The sequence below is a fragment of the Pieris rapae genome, chromosome 18 (assembly GCF_905147795.1).
Source record: "Pieris rapae chromosome 18, ilPieRapa1.1, whole genome shotgun sequence".
Lineage (NCBI taxonomy): Eukaryota > Metazoa > Arthropoda > Insecta > Lepidoptera > Pieridae > Pieris > Pieris rapae.
In genome coordinates, this window is record NC_059526.1 from 3,794,789 (window position 1) to 3,816,924 (window position 22,136).

General features: G+C 30.6%; 1 protein-coding gene across 17 annotated transcripts in view; it reads right to left on the reverse strand.

Annotated features, from left to right (window-relative positions):
* LOC110999612 (mucin-3A) overlaps positions 1-22,136 on the reverse strand; it is a 65,808-nt gene that overhangs the window by 34,563 nt on the left and 9,109 nt on the right. For all 17 annotated transcript variants that reach the window (XM_022268756.2, XM_022268753.2, XM_022268763.2 and 14 more), the window contains exon 3: positions 16,228-16,308. In XM_022268756.2, the coding sequence (XP_022124448.2) occupies positions 16,228-16,302 (75 nt within the window). In that variant the 5' untranslated portion in view covers positions 16,303-16,308. The remainder of the gene's footprint in view (positions 1-16,227; positions 16,309-22,136) is intronic.

The following is a 22,136-nucleotide window of genomic DNA, read 5'->3' on the forward strand; positions in this document are numbered from 1 at the left end:
CTAGAGTAACCTTTAAGTCATCAGTCTCGATTCAGACATTAATTTAAATGTCAAGGGAAAAATATAATGGATCACTATCACTTGACAGCTCTAATGTAGGTGCTTCCCCGCAAGGAAATCGATAATAAAAACAAACTTTCTTTATTTTGCAAACCATGATTACGGATACTTTTATATGCATTATTTTTGTTCTATGGTGTAAAGTTGAGGATTAACTGAAATTAAGTAGTAATAATATAGAACACAGCTATGCAACGAAACCTTCATAAAGAGTTTACAATAAATATATATATATTTATTGTAAAAAACTTCTCTTGTTGAAATAAAAGCTTTGAATTTGAAATAATAATAATTAATCATCTTCTGTTTGTAGTATACATGGTGTACGAATTTTACCACCAGTTTTATTTAGAGATTCTTAAGATTATATTATTACTTTTAAGGGTTGCTAGAACTAGATGAAGAGAACCATTTTCACATGACCTATTTGCTAGAGAAACCAAATGTGTCAAGTCAAAAATACCTTCATTATCAATTAATACGTTTCAATCCAACAAGGTCTATTTATACACTTAAAGATTTAAAATACTTTTAATGTCCAAAAATAGCCGTATTCATCAATAACAATTACATAATACTTGTGACTGCCGTTAGCCTTGTACTTATTTCAGGACGATATAATCGGATGACATTTTATATATGTAGACGGCATTTTGACTGCGACATTAAGTACGAAGATATTTTTAAATCTTCTTATATCACTATTTTTATCTGTATTATTGTATCGTTATACATATCTAGAAAATCATCGTGTGGCGTTAAGACCCTAAAGCCGACAAGATGATTTTCTTATACACGCAAATATTAATTATACAAATAAACAGAACTATCTATTGGTACATTCGGTTGGAACGAATGTCCTCGGGGTTGAGTCGCGGGCAGGCTACGCTATCAGGTTCATATAATCATTCCGTATAACAGTGCGTTCATATTATAATAGTGTATAATTTTCCGCTTTTATTCAGACTATAGAGCTGTCGTTATTGCAGTGAAGGTGCAGCTAGTTACTGGCTCGTAGCTACTGGCTTCCTCATTCTACAAACATCCAGATCAGTCTAAGAGTTATAAGTCAAATTTATTATTGAATTTTATTCATGTTTAATTTGGTACATAGGTTCGATCCCCGGCTATGCACTATGGACTTTCTTTCTATGTGTGCATTTAACATTCGTTCGAATGATGAAGGAAAACATCGTGACGAAACCGGCTTGCCTTTGCCAAAAAGTTGAGGACGTGCCTCAGGCACAGTAGGCTGATCACCTACTTACCTATTAGATTGACAAATGATCATGAAACACGTATAGAAATCTGAGGCCCAGACTTTAAAAGGCTCGACAGCCATTGATTTATTTTATTTTTTGGTACATTTACGAACACTATATAAGCAGTTTAAATTTCTTTGAATTAGTACACTGTCTATTGAATATTTTACCACAATATAAATATAATAGTATATTTTCTCGTAATTTCTCTGTCTCTCTCGAAATCTCTGTTAGTGATAGTGTAACTATACAATGTACCACTTATTGGTACTACATATTTAATTACCAGGCTCTTACACTAAACGGACTCAAAAATGTCATGGTGATTGTACGATTTCCGAGAGACAACAATAACTGTCGTGCAGCTTAAAAAACTGTTTTTATGAATGAATGACATATAACATTATTGTTATTTCGATATCAATATTAAGATTTTCGTACTTCACAAATCCACGCTTGGGACATCTTTACGGAAATTGAGAGGACTGTTTGGGACACCAGATTAAATTTCATATTTTTTCAGAACACAGAAAGAAATTGAAAAGCTTGGTCCCTGTGGCAGGCCGACCTTTAACTCTGGCAGCACATCCTCGCTGTATTGTGATACTAATTTGTTCAGTCAGGAAATCATCAACTCTGGCGCCAACTTAAATCTTTAATAAGCGCCTGTGTACTTGAACCAAACAGCCAACGAACAACCAAGATGTGGCGGAAAGTTTCTTGCCAGTTCTTATTGCCTGCTCTACGCCCTTGACTTGCGAACTGGTAGTAAATGAAAACGTTTGAAAAAAATTTGAACGTCAAAAAAAATGAAAAAATTTAATTTTTTTGACGTTCATAAGTGTACTTGTTTACCGATATGAATTTTGAGTTTGAGTTTGAACCCCAAGAGTCAAACAAATTCGATGTTGGAAGATAGATATATGTAGGTACCTATATTATACCGTTTATTATCTGCCTGCTCTGCGGCCAGCCCAGGATTTTTGCTTGTCCGAAGGAGGTGAGACGGGGCAAACGTATCCAGACAAGTAGGATAAAAATAAATAACTAACACCAGCAAGTTATTGTCTTGTAAGCCATTAGTAGATGACGTTTCAAAAACTCATAAAGATCAACCAATATAATTGAATGTTTTGACCTGCTTTTCTCAAATATTAAAATGATAAATGGAAGATAAAGAGTTTACCTTTTCACTCTCTAATGCTGCGTTTAAAACCTCAATTACCTGAAAAAAATAAATAAATTATTGTAACAAAAATAAATTAAGGATGTATGGGCGTATAATAATCTAAACACAAGACAATCAGACCATAGACGACATTATTTTCTTCTAATTTTACTAATATACCATAAAAATTGTGTACTTTTATTTTACTAGCACTCGAAACTGTTCGATATGGGTATGAGTACTTAATTATCGTCAACAGAAAGAAATAAAAGTATTTTTCCTGAGGTTAATCATATTTGACATATACAGAAAAGAATTGCCTTGAAATTTTCTAGATCTTAGTATGAAATGAAGGTCTAGATTGTTATTGTACCAGGCGGTCAGCACAGCTTAAGAGGTGACATAAAAACTATATCGCCGCTAATTCCGTAGATTCATAAAGGACAAGGCAAACGAGACATGTCTATTACTTATACATTATAATAATTGTACGTTAAACTAGAACTATTAATATCTTATTTAACCGACCGTAAAATTACTTTTCGCAGTACCTTGTATGTTATAGTTGTATTATGATATTAAATCTGTTAAGTGAAGCACAATTTGCACATGGATTGTGCATCCTCCATAAAAAAACTTATTAGACTTATTTCTTTCACATCGATTGAATTTACAAGGGTTGCATTATTCATAATTTGTTACAAAAAGGGTTTAAGTTTATTTTTTTCTTGTTTTTTACGGGTTTCTTAGATTTTAGAATGTACCACTAAGAACGGTTTGTGGCCGTCGATGCACAATTTCATACTAAAATAAGTCCTGAGTACATACCTCGTTTCGTTTTATTCTTAACAAGAAAAGCACACAGTTACCAGTCCAAATGCATATTTTTTTAGATTTTTTAGATTTAGAGGTTAGACTGATACGCTATCTCACCTCACAATAGTTTACAAAAACGCACAAAACACTCACTACAAAATTATAAAATTGATGACGTAACTACTAACAAATAGGCAAAAAGGTAATATAAAAATACCACATCCAACGCAATCCAAGTGAAACAAAGCAATAATCAAAAAATGTGACAATATTTAAGATCACCCTCATAAAAAATTATGAATTTCGAACAATCCATTTTGGTAACAGAAATAAATGCATTGGTATGAAGTAACTGTAAGAAAAGATAATAATTAAATAAATATGTATTATAAAAATCGTTATGGACTTGAGCGATAACACATTACAATGTAAATGAAAAAACTTGGCGATTAAAAAGAGTGGCGGAGAGTTTATTGCCAGTTCTTCTCTTCCGTTCTACACCCTTGATTTGAGAACTGGCAGTAAATTTAAAATTAGAAGCATTATGTTACCTAAATGAATAAATGATATTTGAATTTGAATGGAGATTCCATTGTAAATGGTATTTAATGATTTCGAGCGTGTATTGTTTAGTATGAATTCAATTGTTCGCTAACAACATTATCAAAATTTGTCGTTCCCTTTTGTTAAGTTTAGGTATAATAAACGAATATAAGAAATATATAAAGTCGATACTAACACATACAAATGTAAAATAGAAATGTCGTATACCATTAATCAGCTGATGGATCAAAAGCCAAGTTTACAGTTTTACCGTGGAGCAAATTACCACTTACAACAACTATCTCCGGGGTTAATCGCAGCAAATGAGTTGGGAAAATCCTAAGTTCGATCACCGTTGAAACTATATTATTTTTAATTTTTCTCCTTGCTGCTGATACCGTTTTATTAATGGCGTCTTCGACTGTGATATGTGTTCGCTATTCTTTTTCATGACGTTTTCTTCGACACGAAAATCAATCACTCTCACCAGCCGCAACTCCTAAGAAACCCTAACATATGTACTGGAATGAGTGTCCATAGCCGTATCACTTTACATCAGGTGAGCCTCCTGCCCGTTTGCCCCTTGTTCTATAAAAAAAATACTATATAATTATCGTGTGAGGTTCGTAAAAATTAATTAATCCTATTTGGTATGTATTAGCACCGCGCTCTGTCATCAGCAGCTTGAAACATGCACATTTATCATATCTAAAGCCGATGAACTATTAAGTAACACGCAAATAATTAGTGAGATATAGTATGTAAATTGGTATCAATTCTCGCAATAGCCAGACACCACGTAGCGTAACTAATTGACCAGCTTTTTCACTTTTAAGAGCATTCAACTGGATTGTCGCAGAATGATCATAATTATGCAAAGGCAATCAGCAATCGAATTAAGATAATATCTCTAAAGGCTATATTACACCGGGGCAACACTGTGCGGCATTCCATAAACAGCACAATGCTTCGAAAATTATCTAGGCACGATGTTGCCGCAAATGCTTTCTATTTGCAGCATACAAGATGCCACATGCCGCAATGTGTAGCATGCCACAAGATACTGCATGCCGCAATGTGTGTAATAGCATGCGGCAGTGTCGCACGTTGTTGTCTCGGCGTAAACCAGACTTAAAGTTAAAAAGATACTCAGAGTCGTCTATTAAATTATTTCTACTGGATGACCCATATGACTCAGAAATAATATTGCATTGTAATGTTCGAAACAGTGACAGTAATTTTTGAGTTTATTTTTTACGAACATTTTATCTTTTCATTATTATAATAATATAAATAAATTATTAACTTGAGAAACGAAATTAACTACCACTATATTAATTAATGGCTGATTTGAGGAGAGGGCATATATATTAGCTACTATAATTCTATTGCACTTATGCAAAACGGACCAAAATTTGAGTCTAATTGCGGAAAATGAGTCCACCTACCTCTATTGTAAACACAGTAAAACTTCACTTAAAATCATAATTAGTTTAACTTTTAATTGACAACGCTAATATAAATATCTCTGGTAGGATCCCAATTTATACCCCAATTTTTAATTAATAGATCTTAACATCACATAAAAATGAAAGTTTATTACGCATTTATAAATGAGTAGATTTTTATGTATTAAATCTAATTCATATTTTTTTTTCTTAAACTGCTGCTCTGTTAAAACCAAATTATATTTATCTAAGTGCATTGAAGTAAATGAATTACTAAATTATTTATTACACACTTAACCTACATTCTAAAATATCCAACTTACAAAATGTCGAAAATTACTACCAGTTGTTAAGTACATTTGAAGCTAGGATTATATTTGCCATTTAATGGATCGAGCAATCCTCGTCAGAAGACTGAATATTTTGAAATACCGCTTTTACTATGCACAAATTATGTAGCCTAAATTAGAATGTCAAAATTACAAAACTTGAAAAATATTTTCAGTCTGATAAAAGAAAACATATTTATAATGACACTAGCGGATCCGACAGACGTTGTCCTGTCTACAAGTCTTTAATTTCAAAATTTCAATTTTTAATAAGCCATTTTGATGAAAATTATTATTCAAATGTTATGACAATATCTAACGATCCAGCCCATGGTCACACACGATATAACACAATGATAACAAAACTTTTTTTAAATTTCGGGACAGACTAAAATTAAAATTCGAATATTATTTAAAATTTGACACTGCGATGGTAGCGCCGTCTGTCGGATCCAATGTAAAACATTCCAAAATCAACAACAACTAATAAATTGAAAATTAATTAAAAAAACATTGTCCAGCGGACAAAATTGTGAATCTAAACCATTCCCAGATCTCCTTGAACACACACAAATTTCGTCTAAATCGGTCCAGTCGTTTAGGAGGAGTTCAGTCACATACACACGCACACAAGAAATATATATATTAAGATATACATATTTATATTTATTTGCACTTAGGACAGCCTATACAACAATAAGCGGATAAGGCTCTGCTGTTACCGCATCCCGCATAAGGCGATTGTTGGTGGCACCTTGGGGTTTTAGTGGGTATGCACTATGGCGAGTCCCACATAATCCTTCCGCACCAAGCAGTCGCGCCGCGGAAGGGTATGCGCAATGCATTTCCCCAAGTAAAAAAAAAAAAAAAGCCTACACAACAATACCGCAACGTCTCATTTAGTACTTCTTGTTTATCTTCTATATACATATATGTAAGTTTAACTAGCAATCATAAGCTACAGACATTAGATTATAATCATGATCTGTGACTTTACATGCAATATTTAAATGTACTCTTCTAATAGATGTAATCTAGAATGTTCTAATATATTTTTAATTGTTACGATAACATGAAGCGATCCATTGTCCGCACTTTTGGATTGCAGGATGTTAGTCAAGCGGTTTCGCAAACTATTATTCAATTATCTTTATACCATCTGATACCTTTCGCTGGTAAGTGATTAGATAATGACATTTATAGAAGGAAAAGATTCAGTGAGAGAAAGACAATGTAAAGAACTGGCTAGTAATAATTGTCCAAAACAATCGAAACTGCTCCTAGGTGTCTGGACTGGGTCAGCTAAATCTTGTTTGATTTAAGCTTAAGAAGACACATTTTTTGCTAAATTGCATTTTCATTTTCCACTAAAAAAGCCTTTTCGGAGACACTCTTCTTAAACCACAACCAGTATCCAAAAATACTTGGCGTTGATATATTGACGTTTAGTTTCGCGGTCATTTGAAGGGAATGGGTAAATTAGCTTCCAAGAAGGTTGGTGTGATTGGCAAACAAGAGCATTCTCAAAATTACAAATTCGTATAGGCTGGCAACGTACTAGCTATGGCATTGATAGTGTCCATTGTTATCATTTAACATCAGATGAACCTCTTGCCCCCTGTTCTACAAAAAAATAAGAGAAGTTGCGTATCAACTTTCTTAAAATGGGTTAACACCCACATCAGAGCGAGGTATATCACTATCACACTGAAACCTTACACCTTCTCGATACTTCTAACACGTCTGAGGCATCCAGAGTATTGGATCACATTGAACCTGAGCAAGCAGTCAGAGAGCTACCATATTACTTCTCTTATATATGGAGAGAGACTCTCAATACTAAATGATAGACTATTTCAAAAAATATTTTATTTTTGAAGTTAACATATCCGATCTTGATTGTATAAGAATAAGGTAGGTATTGATGAAACTTGAAACCCAATTATCTTCTAAATTGAATAGTTAGTCGTATTACAACTTTAAACTACTGTTCACTAACTAAGTCCACTTATAGCCCAATTGAAAAGTTACCAAACTGGTCATTAAGCATTGTCGTTAATTCACTCTGATGAAACGATGTTAAAATCGAAGATTAGATTAAACGGACTTTTGTTTTTATATTTTTTATATTAGCCGGGCTTTGCGTAGATAAATATTGATTTGTTATAATGGAAATAAATTTATCGCAAGAATAATGTGGAATTCTAATGGTGAAAGAAATTTTCAATTCAGCCCAGTAGATTTCCAGTTTATATTTAGTGTAGTTTAAAAACATTCAAATAATTTCTCAAAATAATATGAATATAAATATTATAGAGAAGTTGATATAAAAAGCACATATCATTGTTTAAAGCGTGTTATGACAGTAAGTCTTAATTAGCAACAAAATAGTTGAACCTAATTGGTATATCTTTTGTAGACAGTTTGTTCTTGCAAAAGAACAATAGCAGTAAAAACCTTTAACATTTTTCATTTACTACAATAATTTGGGGATCCGTTTATTACGTTAATTTACGTTTGTGTTGCACTAATGGTGGTTTTATGAGTAAAAACCACCAGTATGGAAGTCAAAAGTCTAAAGCCTAGTTATCATCATGGATATCTCAATGGATTAGTAGGCACTAAGTCGAAGCAATGATAGTAATTATATAACTCGGTTAAAAATCCTTTCTAGAGCTTTTAATTACAACAACAAGTATGAGAAGGCAAAATGTTAAATGTATAATATCGCAGGTGAAGGCTAAGTACCTACGTTATTCCCTATTTATAAAATTAGTCATAATTCATTTTAAGGATTTTACGGTTACATTTTTTTAACTTTAATTACACCGTGATTATTAATATATTTTTTCATAACCGAAAAGTTCAACTCTTTTTTATATTGCTCAGCTTAAACGTAGTAAGTGTTTTGTAATTTAAACCAAAATTATTTTAATTTACAATAAACGCGTAGTTCAACAGTTAAAACAAACGCCCAGAGATGACCATAAGTAGGGGAATCATTCGAAAGTTTATTCAAACGCATATTAATTACACTTGATTAATCACATTTAGTCTATATAATTCTATTGAATATTATCTGTAACAACTGATATTAACTGTATGCGTCATACTGTGAGCGGTGTCCAGCCAAGGTCTTAAGAACTTAAATTAATATCGTTATCGCTTAAACACACGACTGGGTTTCTACGGACGAAAGGATATGGTTAATGTCATTCGATTGGACTAAATAAACCAATTATGCAGTTAAATTGCTACATAAGATTCCGATTTGAGCACGCGTGATAAAACATACCTACCATAGTTTAACTTGTCCGTTAAAAATTACTATTAAGTAAATGTTTGCTTAAATTATAAAGCCTTAAAATATCAGCTTGCTTGTAATATATGAGTAAAAGGCGACTGGACGACAAAATATTTTTGTTTAAATATATAAAAAAAATAAATAAATCAGTGACGCTACAACCTCTTTATTCTCTTTATCTTGGCCTCAGATTTCTGAATCTGTTTCATGATCATTTTTAAATCTAATAGGGAAGTAGGTGACTAGCCTCCAGTGCCTAACACACGTCGTCGACTTTTTGGGTCTAAGACATGTCGGTTTCCTCACGATGTTTTCCTTCACCGTTCGAGCAAATGTTAAATGCGCACCGAGAAAGAAAGTCTATTGGCGCACAGCCGGGGATCGAACCTACGACTGTAGCCACTAGGCCAACATTGCTTTTAAATTGCGCTTAAATATATATTTTTAGTAAATAAAGAACGAGGAAATATGTTCTGTTTACAATTGAGAGTTATTAAAAATATTACCTTGGTTAAAAAGATAACTTTTAGTTGGAGGTAAGCATGGTATAACCCAAGTAGGAATTGGTTTCATTTATACGGTTGGGGTTTTCCAAGATTGCAGGAATTTAAAATCCATTGCATTCCAATGTCATGTCAAGTGAAATATTTTGTTTCATAATCTTATTCAGCAGTACTGGCCTAATAGCTTAAACATGCGACTATCAACCGCCTCTCTCTCCGTCCGAACAACGGCTGTGCACCCCTTGCCATGACGATGAAAGAAATCATCGGGCTTGGCTTACAGAAGGCCTATAGAAATAAAGATGATTACGGAAACCCATCATCTGCCATCTATGACTAAGACGCATGTAGGGTTACTGACTTATTATTATTAATGATAAGTAGGATAACACCACTGAATTATTATTAATGATAGGTTTTAATTGTTTATTTATATGTTTATAAAGAACTTAAACCAAGCTTAGCCTAATTTTATTCGAAACGCTTTCATATTTCTTGAAACATCTAACATCACATTATTGCATGTTTATTATGTCATGAATTTGCTATTGAAATAACAGTTAAAGCGGAAGCTATATGAAATATCATTTCAGGTTCTAGACTAGAATAATCAGGTTATGATTACTAAAGAATTATATCACATCTTGCGAATGCATCAATTAGATTATCTATTTTGAAGCCAAATCTTAAATGGCCATCATTTATTATTTTAATGGTTGCTGTCTCATTTAGATCGCAGCTGATTTAGTAAGAAAACCAAAATTGTAATTTGTACATTACAACTTCATATTTACATAGTTTGGATAAACAATGAAATTCATTAATTTGTTTTATACTGTATTGGACTATGTAGCAGAGAATAAAAATTTATATTATTACTATGTAGATAAAGCAAGTTGTAAAATATTTGATTGTTATGATAAGGTTTTAATAAACAGTTTAAAGCAACGAGTGACATAAATATAGACTTAAACAAAATAGAGTAACGCCATTAAAATTCATAAATACACATCATAAGCCAAAACTGTAATTATGACAGCAATTTTAATACTAATTGAGTTTACAGATGTGCTACTTCCACGCACTGAATACCAGACGCCATTTAAACTTAGCATTTTTATCGGGTAATTTTTTTGTTTATGTCAAAACTATATCGCGTAGTTTTTTATAGAATTCAAACGTTTATAAGATGGCTTTTCTAAGCCCTAGTTGTTTGTTTGAAATCCAGCTGAGTATCTGTTTGGAACCAATGGAGTTTGAGATATATTGTCAATTAATTTAAAAACTTTCTCTTACGGAGAAGGAAAAGGATCACCGGGAGTTTTTATTTATTTACACTTTCACGGTGTATGAAAAAAAATTTAAAAAAAACCGGTTACATATACAAGACAAGAATAATAAAGGGTTAGATATTAATTTATTATGAAAGGTTCATACTTTGGACATTACCTAACAATGAGCGTTGATGATTAATATTATGTAAGGATTATATTTCTGTAATAAATACTGTGTTTGTTCTTATTTGGATAAGAAATTTATATTTAAATTTAAATTCTGTGAATTTACAATCGGATTAGTAAAATTATAATCAATAAAGTTTTTTTTTTATTATAAAATTATAATAAAAAAATACATTAAAATTCATAACTAATGTATTACGTAAGTACTGCAGTTGTGTCTTGTTACTTTATAATAAAATTATAGTATTTAACTTCAAACACGATTTAACATTTTCAAGGAAGAATATTACAACAATACAAAGATAAATTTTCCAACTTTCATATTATGCCCACTAATGCATCTCTGTGCATTGAATACAAAATATATTGTATAGTGCAGGGAAAGTCATTTATTGGTATACGGAAACGTTCAAAAAAGCAAACTCAGGCGTTCCTATGCAGTTTGGAAGACTCTACGCTCTTCATTTAAAAAATGGTAATAAATTATATAAGCACTGAATCATATTTTTTTTTCTGGGTCTTGTCTTATCTTAGGCCATAAGAAACACGAATGTTAAGTACACAAAACACTAAAAAAGAGTTTTATATTATTTACTGACTTATTTATTATTATTAAAATTAATATATAATAATAAGAATAATTGAGTATTAGGTTTGAGTTTGAATCCTTTATATTTTATGAGAAATTACTATGAAATGTAAATACATAGCCGAGGGTGCTAGGTAAGATCTGATGAATATTTTCGATATCACAATTATTAGGAAGTGGTATAATATGTAATGTCTTATACTATATATTTATCCTACCACTTCGCTGTCACATTTGTATAAAGGTTGATCTCACTTTATTCTTTCCTTGAAAGTTCTTCTTTTGCAATTGTTTTTATTCGGTTTGTGTTCATATGCATGCACATTCTGAACTACCAATGCAAGAATTTAATTTTAATCTATATTTATAAAGTTGCTGGGCCAAAATACCGGATGAAGTAGCCGCAGGTGAAAGTCTGACGATTACTGACAGAACTGTAATTAATTAACCTCAGTTTACGGTTAAATTGTTTTTGAATGACATAAAAATCGAACGTAATTTTTATTGCATCACAAAGTTAGATACTTTGATTTTCCCTGTATATAAACAAATTAAATATCTATTGACCACTAGAAATCTTTATTAAAAGAAGAAATCGTTGTTTTTATTCAAATTCTAAAGGTATTTATTTATTTAGGTACAATTTGTACAGTTATTAAATGATGTACAGTTATTTATTACAGTCATATTTTTTTCCTATTCCTTTTCATTTAATCTCATGAAATATTTAACAAAATATTTTTTTTTAAGTAAAGACAAATGTGGAATGCTTTTTTATACAAAATATATACAATTCTTTGGTTTCATTGTTAATATTTATTATACGTGGGTGATATTGAAAATGCTTTGAATTGGCCAGTAAGAAACATTGCTAATGAAAACTTTTTATGAATTTCAATTTTAGAACTGTTTGGTAACCTAATGTAGTATATTGCATTCATTTGTCATTAGTTTTTGTGAATCCACGGCAAATCTAAAACATGTTAAACATGAACAAAATGAACCAAATGCGAGAAAATTTTCGGTCAATGATTTATTATGACTTTCATTGTGGGCTTACTCAACATCGAATGCGTCGATGTGTAGAGAGGAACGGAGATTACTAAAAACAATAAAAGTATTGGCAACTTTCTACATTAAGCCGTTTTTCATTTTCTAAACATTTTCAGTGTTACCTAGGTACAATACTCAAGCAACGGGAAATTACAATATGTAATTTGATGTAATAGAGTTGTAAGCGCAACTACTTGACCTCCTCAACTCCAGGAAATAATTTCTTCTAATTACTTAATATTATACTGGAATACTAAGCCTACCAACGGGTGTTAACAAACCTAAAAATATATATCTTATTTTTAAATTCATGAAATAAATAATAAAACTGTTATTTAATTAACATAATGCTTCAAAACTATATTCTAATTATTAAATAAATTCTTACTTTAGTTTTTTTCAATTCCTTCACCTAACCATTAGCCCAATTCAAATTTACGCAATAAACAAAAACTATGAAGATTCCAATTATACTTTGGCATTGACCATTCGTTGGCAAAAACGCGAGTCTGCGATGAAATTGGTTCCAATAAACCTAGACCAGAATTATATAACATAAAGAAAGAAAGAAAGAAAGAAATAACTTTATTAGCCACAAAATACATTAATGGTTTCTATAAAGTAGAGTGGACATTTTCATAACAAAATTACATATTACTGACAAGACGTATTTCTAAATTAAAGGATGATTCTGACACTGAAATTTGACTTCATAGTCTTGAAATAAGGAAACTAAGTGTAAATTACAATTTAATTTTATCTATGTAAAATAATTTTATGAAGTATTTCTAAAATTCTTTTGTAGCATATGTAAAAATTGATTGAAAGAGTATGGTTAACGAAACACAGTTAGAGAAATCCCAATAATTTTAATAATTTTTCGATTAGCCCCCATTAGATTAGATTATAATCTAATCTATTATGAGGGGTGCAATTTAATTGCTGACAATTTAAATTGCACCCCTCAACGTGGGACCCGTGCCTTAGGCGTTGATAAATAGTGGTCTAAACAGACATAGCCAAACATGAAGAGATTCTATTTTGTAATCAAATGTTTCACACATTTCGGTCTTTCTGCATTTGTTTGTTTCTTATAATAATTTATTCTAAATCTGTTTGCTTGGAATAAATTATTATTAGCGGCAAAGCATTCGATCAACTGAGAAATTAAGGAAAACCTTAATTATAAACCATTTTTTTATTAGGAAATTGTTGGAACCGTGATACCATAAAAGACTTTATTTATGGTTTTAAAGGTTTAATTTCCGTTGAAGGTTGAAGTTAGAGGCTTTGTTGAAACGGAAGTTCGATTTGACAATACAATAGGGCTGAGACAATGGACGTCACAGTCTGTTTTATTAATTAAGTATTTTTATTAGGAATTGAATGCGTTGAAAAGTTTGGACAGAGTTAACAATAATGAAACAACAGAAGTCAATGAAGGATGTATTATACGTATAACTCATTGTATCACATTCTCTTGAGATTGTAGATAGATATAATTGAGTAAAATGTGTTAGTAACATAGGTTTTTGCATAATGAATTGAAAACTAATTATAACGATTCATTTGTTATGCTTATAGCCAGGTGACAGATTCAGATACATATATAAACATCTGATAGAAGAGTGTATTATGTGTTAAAAGTGACACAAATTATTGTTTGCTGTCATACCTTAGTGTCAACTCTGCGTACATTTAAAAGCGAATTGATTGAGTATTACTGAGAGCCAAAAGTGGGTAATAAATGGTAAAGTAATACAAAGGTGTGTATTATTTGACTATGTTCAACATATAATACATGATAAGGTACATAACGCAAGTTAAGAAAACAACACAGTCATACAAAATTAATGGAGTGATATAACTGGAACTTTCTATGAAAATGGCTTGTAACAGTAATGATTATTTACAATTATTACTATAGATGTGTGAAAACGTAAGTTTTCCAGATAAAACCTCTTTTGTATTTGACTTTTATGTAATGACGCACTGTGTTAGTTTATAAAGATAATTTTAAATCATTTATGTATTTATTAATATTTACTTATTTATTTTTATGATAAATTGTTTAGTTACTATATTTCTAAGAGTGATAACAGAATATTAATATACAACTCCGCTTTTGTGACCGCCTCAGGTTCTAACTAACCCTAGGTTTAATTTTAAAGAAATAAATATAGTTTAATAATTCAAAAGTAAGATAAAAACGACTACTTCACTTGAAAAACTTATATTCAAGGACTATCGGAAAAGTTATCGAATAACAATAAATTAATTAATAAATTAATTTTACGAATGCAATCATCATTTATGTACATCGAATTCGTTCGATTCGGTTCGGCAGTTCAAGAAATTCCGATCTTGAAGTGAATGAGGAGATACATATTTGATCTTGATCGAAGACATGTTACCTCATCAAAAAATGTTGTATATCAGAAAGTAATCATTCAGTATCGCAATATTGGCGCTAGAAAGAAGAGGCCTAATGTGTTAAACTGCGATTCTTCTTTCGCAATGGCAAGTAATAAAACAATTCTGAATTTGCAAAACAAAGTCATAGAAATCCTAAATTAACACGATTCATTTAGACTGTTACGCGGAACGAAGTTAGCCAGGTCAGCTAGTAAATGTATAAATTAATAAACATAAAAAATCTAATCTCCTCTTGCAGGTGTGTATCTAGCATGTTTTTGATATGTAGGAGTCGAGTGAGTATACTGCACTGTATTTGCACACTTTCAACATTAATAAAGCCAGTTATAAACTTTAAAATATACGCCATTATACATCATTATACAATTCAGACTATCATTATTATAAACCTCAATACGTGAAAAGCAAAGTGCCATTATGATGTGCAATTTGTTATTTATCGTAATACCTAACCACGGGGCTTATTTCACGATCCTTTCTAAAATATGATTTTAGTGATTTAGCACTATGTATTATTTGGTTAATAAGCCATACAATTAACTATATGTTGAACTGAAATAAAAAAAAATAAAGAATCTACTGTCAGGCGGTACAAACAGCTAGGTATGTATTATATATAATAATATATAACGGTCCCAAATAAATCGGTTGACGTCAAGTGTAAATTTTCAGTTCAGTAAAATTTAAAGTGCATACTATTATATTATAAAATTATATAATTATAAAAAATTTATAAACGAAAATAACAAATTAGGAACATCTGTTTGACACACATTTTTTTACAAAACAACGGTCAGGAAACTCACACGTTGTAAAGTGATACACATCCAGAGGGCTCGAAAGTTTGTTAAGGTTTGCTTAAAGCAGCAAAATAAAGAGTCATCTACAGAATCGTTCCTTTAATGGTACAAAGTACAAATTATACAACTTTAGGCCTTACTTAACTTTAACTTTATATATCTTAATTTGTACCTTATTGCTGGTGTAATAAAATACAGTTTACACTTTCAGTAGCTTATATAGTCTGGACACGATTAATAACCATTTAACTTCGAAGGTCATATGACAATCTGATATTACATTTCACACGATTTTATCACTTATCATAGACATAACAATGGTAAAATTATTACGATCAGAATCAATAAATTATGAAGGTGTAAGTTCTATAACCATGGCCCTGGAGACTTTCAAATATAAATTATAATTTAATTATAATTAGTTTTGTACTGTGATATTAGTGTTGTTTTATTTACCTGAACGGTCCTGATGGCATCGGTAGCTACTAAAAGGAGCGTTACCGCAACGCCGCACCAGACGCCGGCCCGCATCGTTTGCTGCAAAAAAAAAATAACTCTTTACACAGACATATCAACTAAATTAGCAGTTTTAGTCTAGTGGTTTGGTGTGTGATTCTTATGGAAGTTAAAGTATGGGCTAAAAGATTTTTCTCTCTATGGCCGTGAAAGAAAATATTATAAGAAATACTGCAGTCTTTAGGGACTCATCCCTAGACGTGCGTTCATCAAACAAATTGAAGAGAATCAAACTTAGCTCGACTAATAACATTGCCAATTTACAATCCATAAACGTGGATTATTTACTTATAAAAATTTATAACGGGCAGATTATAAAATTTATTTGTTACTGAGATTGATTATTCTCAATTATAAAATCCGTCATCTATAATATAAATATAATTTATTATAACTTTACGCACGCGGTTAAGTAACAAAAGTTAATTATTTATTTTATTCTTTATAGCAACTTTTAATTTTAAAAAATCGACCCCATTATTGGATTTCCGTTCTGAATATCACAACCTTGAGCTTTCACGAAAATGTTTATTTAATTGTATTTTACATATTTTTTATTTATTCCAGATATGACTCACTAATTTATTATTAAATAAGAATGAAATTTAATTTGTTATAAGCTGAGTTGGAGGAGTTTCATAATTCTTAAATGTTAAGAGGTTTAAATATAGGAAGTAAAATAATTTTTGGCAAACAAAAATTTATTCAAATAAAACCAATTCAACTACTACAATTTATACGTGTTGCATAAAAAAGGCGTAACAAAATAAATATCCGTTGCAAGGAAAAACTTACATTTTAAACGTAAAATATATTAAGGTATTGAATTTAATATCTACAGTTATACAAAGAACCATACAATAAATACTACAAACAATAGCCATTGAGATAATGAAACTGTCTAATTATTCATAGGATGATAAAGTCATGCAAATTAACTTATGACAATAATAATACTAATTTGCAATGGTCGATGGCCGGGGAAAGTGCACACGCACAGTCATTACTCGCTATACTCACTACTCATACTAATTAATGTTTATCATTAACACGAGAATATTGTTACTGCTATTTAGATTATTAAATGTATGAGGTATCTTATTTTTGATATAAGAGGCGAAAGTGTTTCCTACGCAAGTTTACTTGTGAAGTATTTTTTTATCCGGGGTCAATAAATACTTTATACGTACAACCAATTATGTGAAACCCTGGCAAACAAAGGTTGTTGTGGCACATTGAGCCCTTAGGACCCCAAGTAGTAGTTTAAATTTTTGATTATCGGTAATAAGTATAACATAAAGAACAAAGGTTTAACTGCGGTTTCGCAATTTTATTATTTTGACTAATAGTTGATATATAAAAAATCTACGTTAAATTCAAACCTACAGAGACGAAGTAGTCGTTATAAACTCTTTTATAATTGCTTTTGCAATAAATACTAAAAGTATTTTCCATCAACGATTCTTGCGCATTGGCATAAATCAGTGATCTGTGAAAGTTATTACAAAAGTTACTTTGTACGATACTGAAGCAAATTACAATACACAATTTAGAGCATAATTTTTATTCCTTCACATTGAAGGAAATGTAAGGTCTTTGTTCCTTATCTAGTGGGACTATATTACAAGTTATATACTGTATAGTTATATATTTTATATCTACCAGCAATGCGTAGCGGTTTCACTCGTTGTGTCTACTAAGTCCGACTGTGTATTTTTGTTATCATAAAAGTTTTATTTTACTTAGTTTTTGTAGTTACAACGAAGATATATCGAATATATTTTCAAAATAATCGGTATTGAAAAATTATTGATGTCAAGCAGGTAATGAAATAATTATTTGAAGTGAAAACTTCTTTAGCGGCGTTGTACACTTTTTTGGAATGGGTAAAAAATGTCGCGTCAGGACACGTGACCTGATCGAAAATTCGTAAGACGGATGGAGAGAAGACAGCTGGTGCGGCGTATTTAATGTAATAAATTGTCATGTTTGTATACGATAGTGAAATATATAAATATTGTATTTAACCACATAAATGATAGTACTTTTATTAAAGCAATTCGTCCAAAATTATTCCCTAACCATTCCAAAATAACAAAAATGCACAACGTTAATATTCAAGTTTTCACTTCTGCCGGCCCTCCCGGTGTGCAACCCGCCGTTTTTTTATTAGTATTTTTAGCCAGATTATGACATATTCTAAATAAAAATAAATCATAATGCAAAACATTCTTCTATAATATTGGAGAAGAAATTTATTTGTAGAACTTGACATGGTTTTGTTTTGTGCTAATTTCTTGTTTTGGAGTTACAAGACCGACTCGAGATACTACATACGTTGCCCATTGGTAAAACATTACTTTAGTAGATATTGATATGTGATATGAAACTGTACAATATTTTTTATTCTATTATCTATAGTTTACACAGTGTTCGTTTGACAGACTTTTATGGATAATTTTTTACACCTTGGTTTATATTATTGCATTAGGGATTGATTATTGAAAATGTAATATACCCTACGTCAGTCAACAAAAACATTACAAACATACAACACAGAAGTTTTACGTACAATCATAATTTTTTGTTATTTTCCTTGCTTAACGAATAACATTTGCTTAAAAAAGTTACTTAACCCACTTGCTTTACAGTATTTATTGTTTGGCTCAGTTTTACTTATGTTTAGTTGGAAATAAACATGATTAAATTATCATATTAATCAATCGATAGATTAAGTATTATAATCATGGCCGTGAATTTATTAAAGAAATGAATATTCCTAATCGTGTAATACATATTCATTAAATATTTATAGAATCGTTTGAACTTGATATTGATGTTATATAACATTTGACACATGTAAACGGTACTAATTATAGAGTTGAGAAAGAAAGTTGTGAAAGCGCTACTTGTAAACGAATTTATATAATTAAAGAGCGGTTTAAAAAGAACAACTATTAATAGAAAATCTTATGTTTCAATGTAGAGCCTCCTACTTAGTAAGTCTTATTGTTTTTTTATGTTATAGTAAGGCTTGGTACTAGATATAACGAAGAATTCGGCGACTCAATATTTATTTTTTTATTTTTTACATTTGGGTACAGAAACAGATATAAAATCCAATTACATCTGTACACAGCATTATACGCTTAATATCAACCACACAACATACACATATTAAGGACAAAAGGACTTAACGACAAAAAAAAAAATACTTTGCCTCCAGTTTCGTCCCCTATACTTTTACAAAAAAAATACTATATATAATACAATATTTGGGTAAACAAACAACATATTTTATTATCAGTGTCCGCTTTATATACATCGTCAAGTATAAAAAAGTGCAGGTCTGCGTGCGTGTAATGTGCAATCCACCTTACCATCTAGGTGATGTGCTTCGTTCTGATTGTTCACTGCGCAACACGATTGGTAAATTTGCCCATCCAATTTCTAGGATATATGTCCTAATATTTACCGGTTATGAATTTTGTAATACAGTTAACTGTTTACATTCTCAAAATTAGTTAACAATTATCACCTAGCTGTCTAATAACTGCCGCTTTTTCGCGGTAGTTTTGAATTATTTAATTATATAATTTATTTTTATATATTCTAAGCCAATTTTTTATAATATTTGAGTATAATATGTGAATAGATATAAACCTTGCTGATATCGAATTTCAAACCTAAAATTTTTGAACATTTATAAGAGCGTAAACAAATGCTCAAACCAATGCTTTAAACAAAAGGCATAACCAAGTCCGTTTAGAACAGAACACATTTTATATTAATGAAAGTTTATACTTTCAATTATACATTTTGGAGACTGACTACTTTCATAACACATTAGAATCCCTAGACGATAGTGCACTTGTATCGTAAACTTGAAACAATACAATTATGAATGAGAAATTTCCCACAAAGCTTCATTCAATTGTTTAAGCCATTACATAATTTTAAATATTACCGGTAACAAATACATCATTATACCTTTTACCTTCTCTCCCAAGAAAGATTATTTACTGCACATATTTTGGTTAAATATTTTTTTGAATGAGTCGGCATTTAATAAAAACCAGTTAGTCACATTTTTTTTTTAATAAGACATAAGTAATTTTGCATAATATGTATGTTGATAGCTACATGTACTAAATCAATTAATAAAATAAATATTAATTTAATCGAATTTACATTAACGATATTTAAATAGGAAACCGTCGCTGTGTCCCTCAATATTACTCACTTTAATAAATTGAAACTATAAGTTAAAACCTTATAGGTACCTGCTGTAATTTTAATACATTCAGGGACTACCCACTTGACTAATGTACTGTAAAATTGAATTCTTATAAACTGGCTACTATATTTTCTTAATAATTTTAATCACTGAAACTGTATTTATGAATTATGTGAGGAAATAATGGTAATATTATTTTTGTTCCACTTCATTGTCAATGAGATTTTCAGCCGATTATAAAATTGCCCCCAAAAAAAAAGACGAAAAGAAAGATATATAAGTAAATGTTTCCCAGTCTAATTGCAGTCAGTACGACAATAAGGAGTAACCTATGCCATACTTATAAATTAAAGTCACAATGGTATGTTATAATAATAATAATAGCGAGTATTATTACTTAATTATGAATGCCTAGAGTTGTCTAATAAGCGACGGGTCACGCACCATGGCCAAAACGCACATCGTCAGCATGCGACGGAATCACGACACAATGATTACATGTCTTTATATTACGCAGATTACATCTTATTATTATGACTGAAGACTCCCATAATTAAGGCTCTAATAGTAAGGTATCTTAAAGAGTATTTAGAGATATATATAACCGGTTAAAGCTAAAATTATGTATATTTTATTTTGAGAATATGTACATGGTGATAGAGATGGCTACAAAAATATGACCATTTGATTTGAGAAGTATTGACCACATGGAAGTTATATTAAATATATAAAGTTTATCGTCAATATTTAAACACAAAACATACCTAAAAGAAAAGCACTACTCGCCGTTTTAAAAGCTACAGAACAACTAAAGTTTAAATTGCACTTTGATGAAAATCATCCACTGTTTAGATTGTATCCGTTGGCGTCAATCATATCTAAAACGATCAGTTTGAATGACCTTATCTCAGGATAAGTCAATTAAGCTGATGCATCTTTGTTACAAGGCTAGTGCACAAGGTTGTATTGGATACTAGAAATTATACCTCACAGACAACAGCTTTCCGCTGAAATGATGGCTTATTCAGAAGAACAACGACGGAATAGCAAAGTTTGTTAAGATTTGTTACTTACCGAAAAATAATAAAGGTTGTATCTTAAACATGCATTGTTTATTTAAAAGAATATTCATGGTAAAGTTTGTTTTATGCAAAATGAATTGTCAAACCTTGAAGCAAATACGAGCTTATTTTAAATGTGTGTACTTTTACAACATGTCTTCATTGTTAATTGAAAAATCTAGATTAAGGTCTTTGCAGATCCTTTTTAAACCTATTAGCTGAGTGTGAAATCAATTCCAAGGTTGATAAAGCCGTTTATTGTCTGACAAAGATCTACCTGTATCTACATTGTATTAGAATAAATTGCATTTACATACAAAGAATTATAGCGTTTTAGATACAATTGTTTGTTTCATTGCTACATTAAAAAATTGTGAATATCTTTTATCTAAAAAAATCTTAGTAGTTTGAGACATGGAGGTAACATTGTGTAAGTATTATTGTTATTTATTTTAAAATCATATCAACATCGGAATGTTTTCCGCAATTCGGAAATAATAACGATAGTAATACTTAAAGTAAGTCGAAGAATACAGAAAGATTGTCAAACT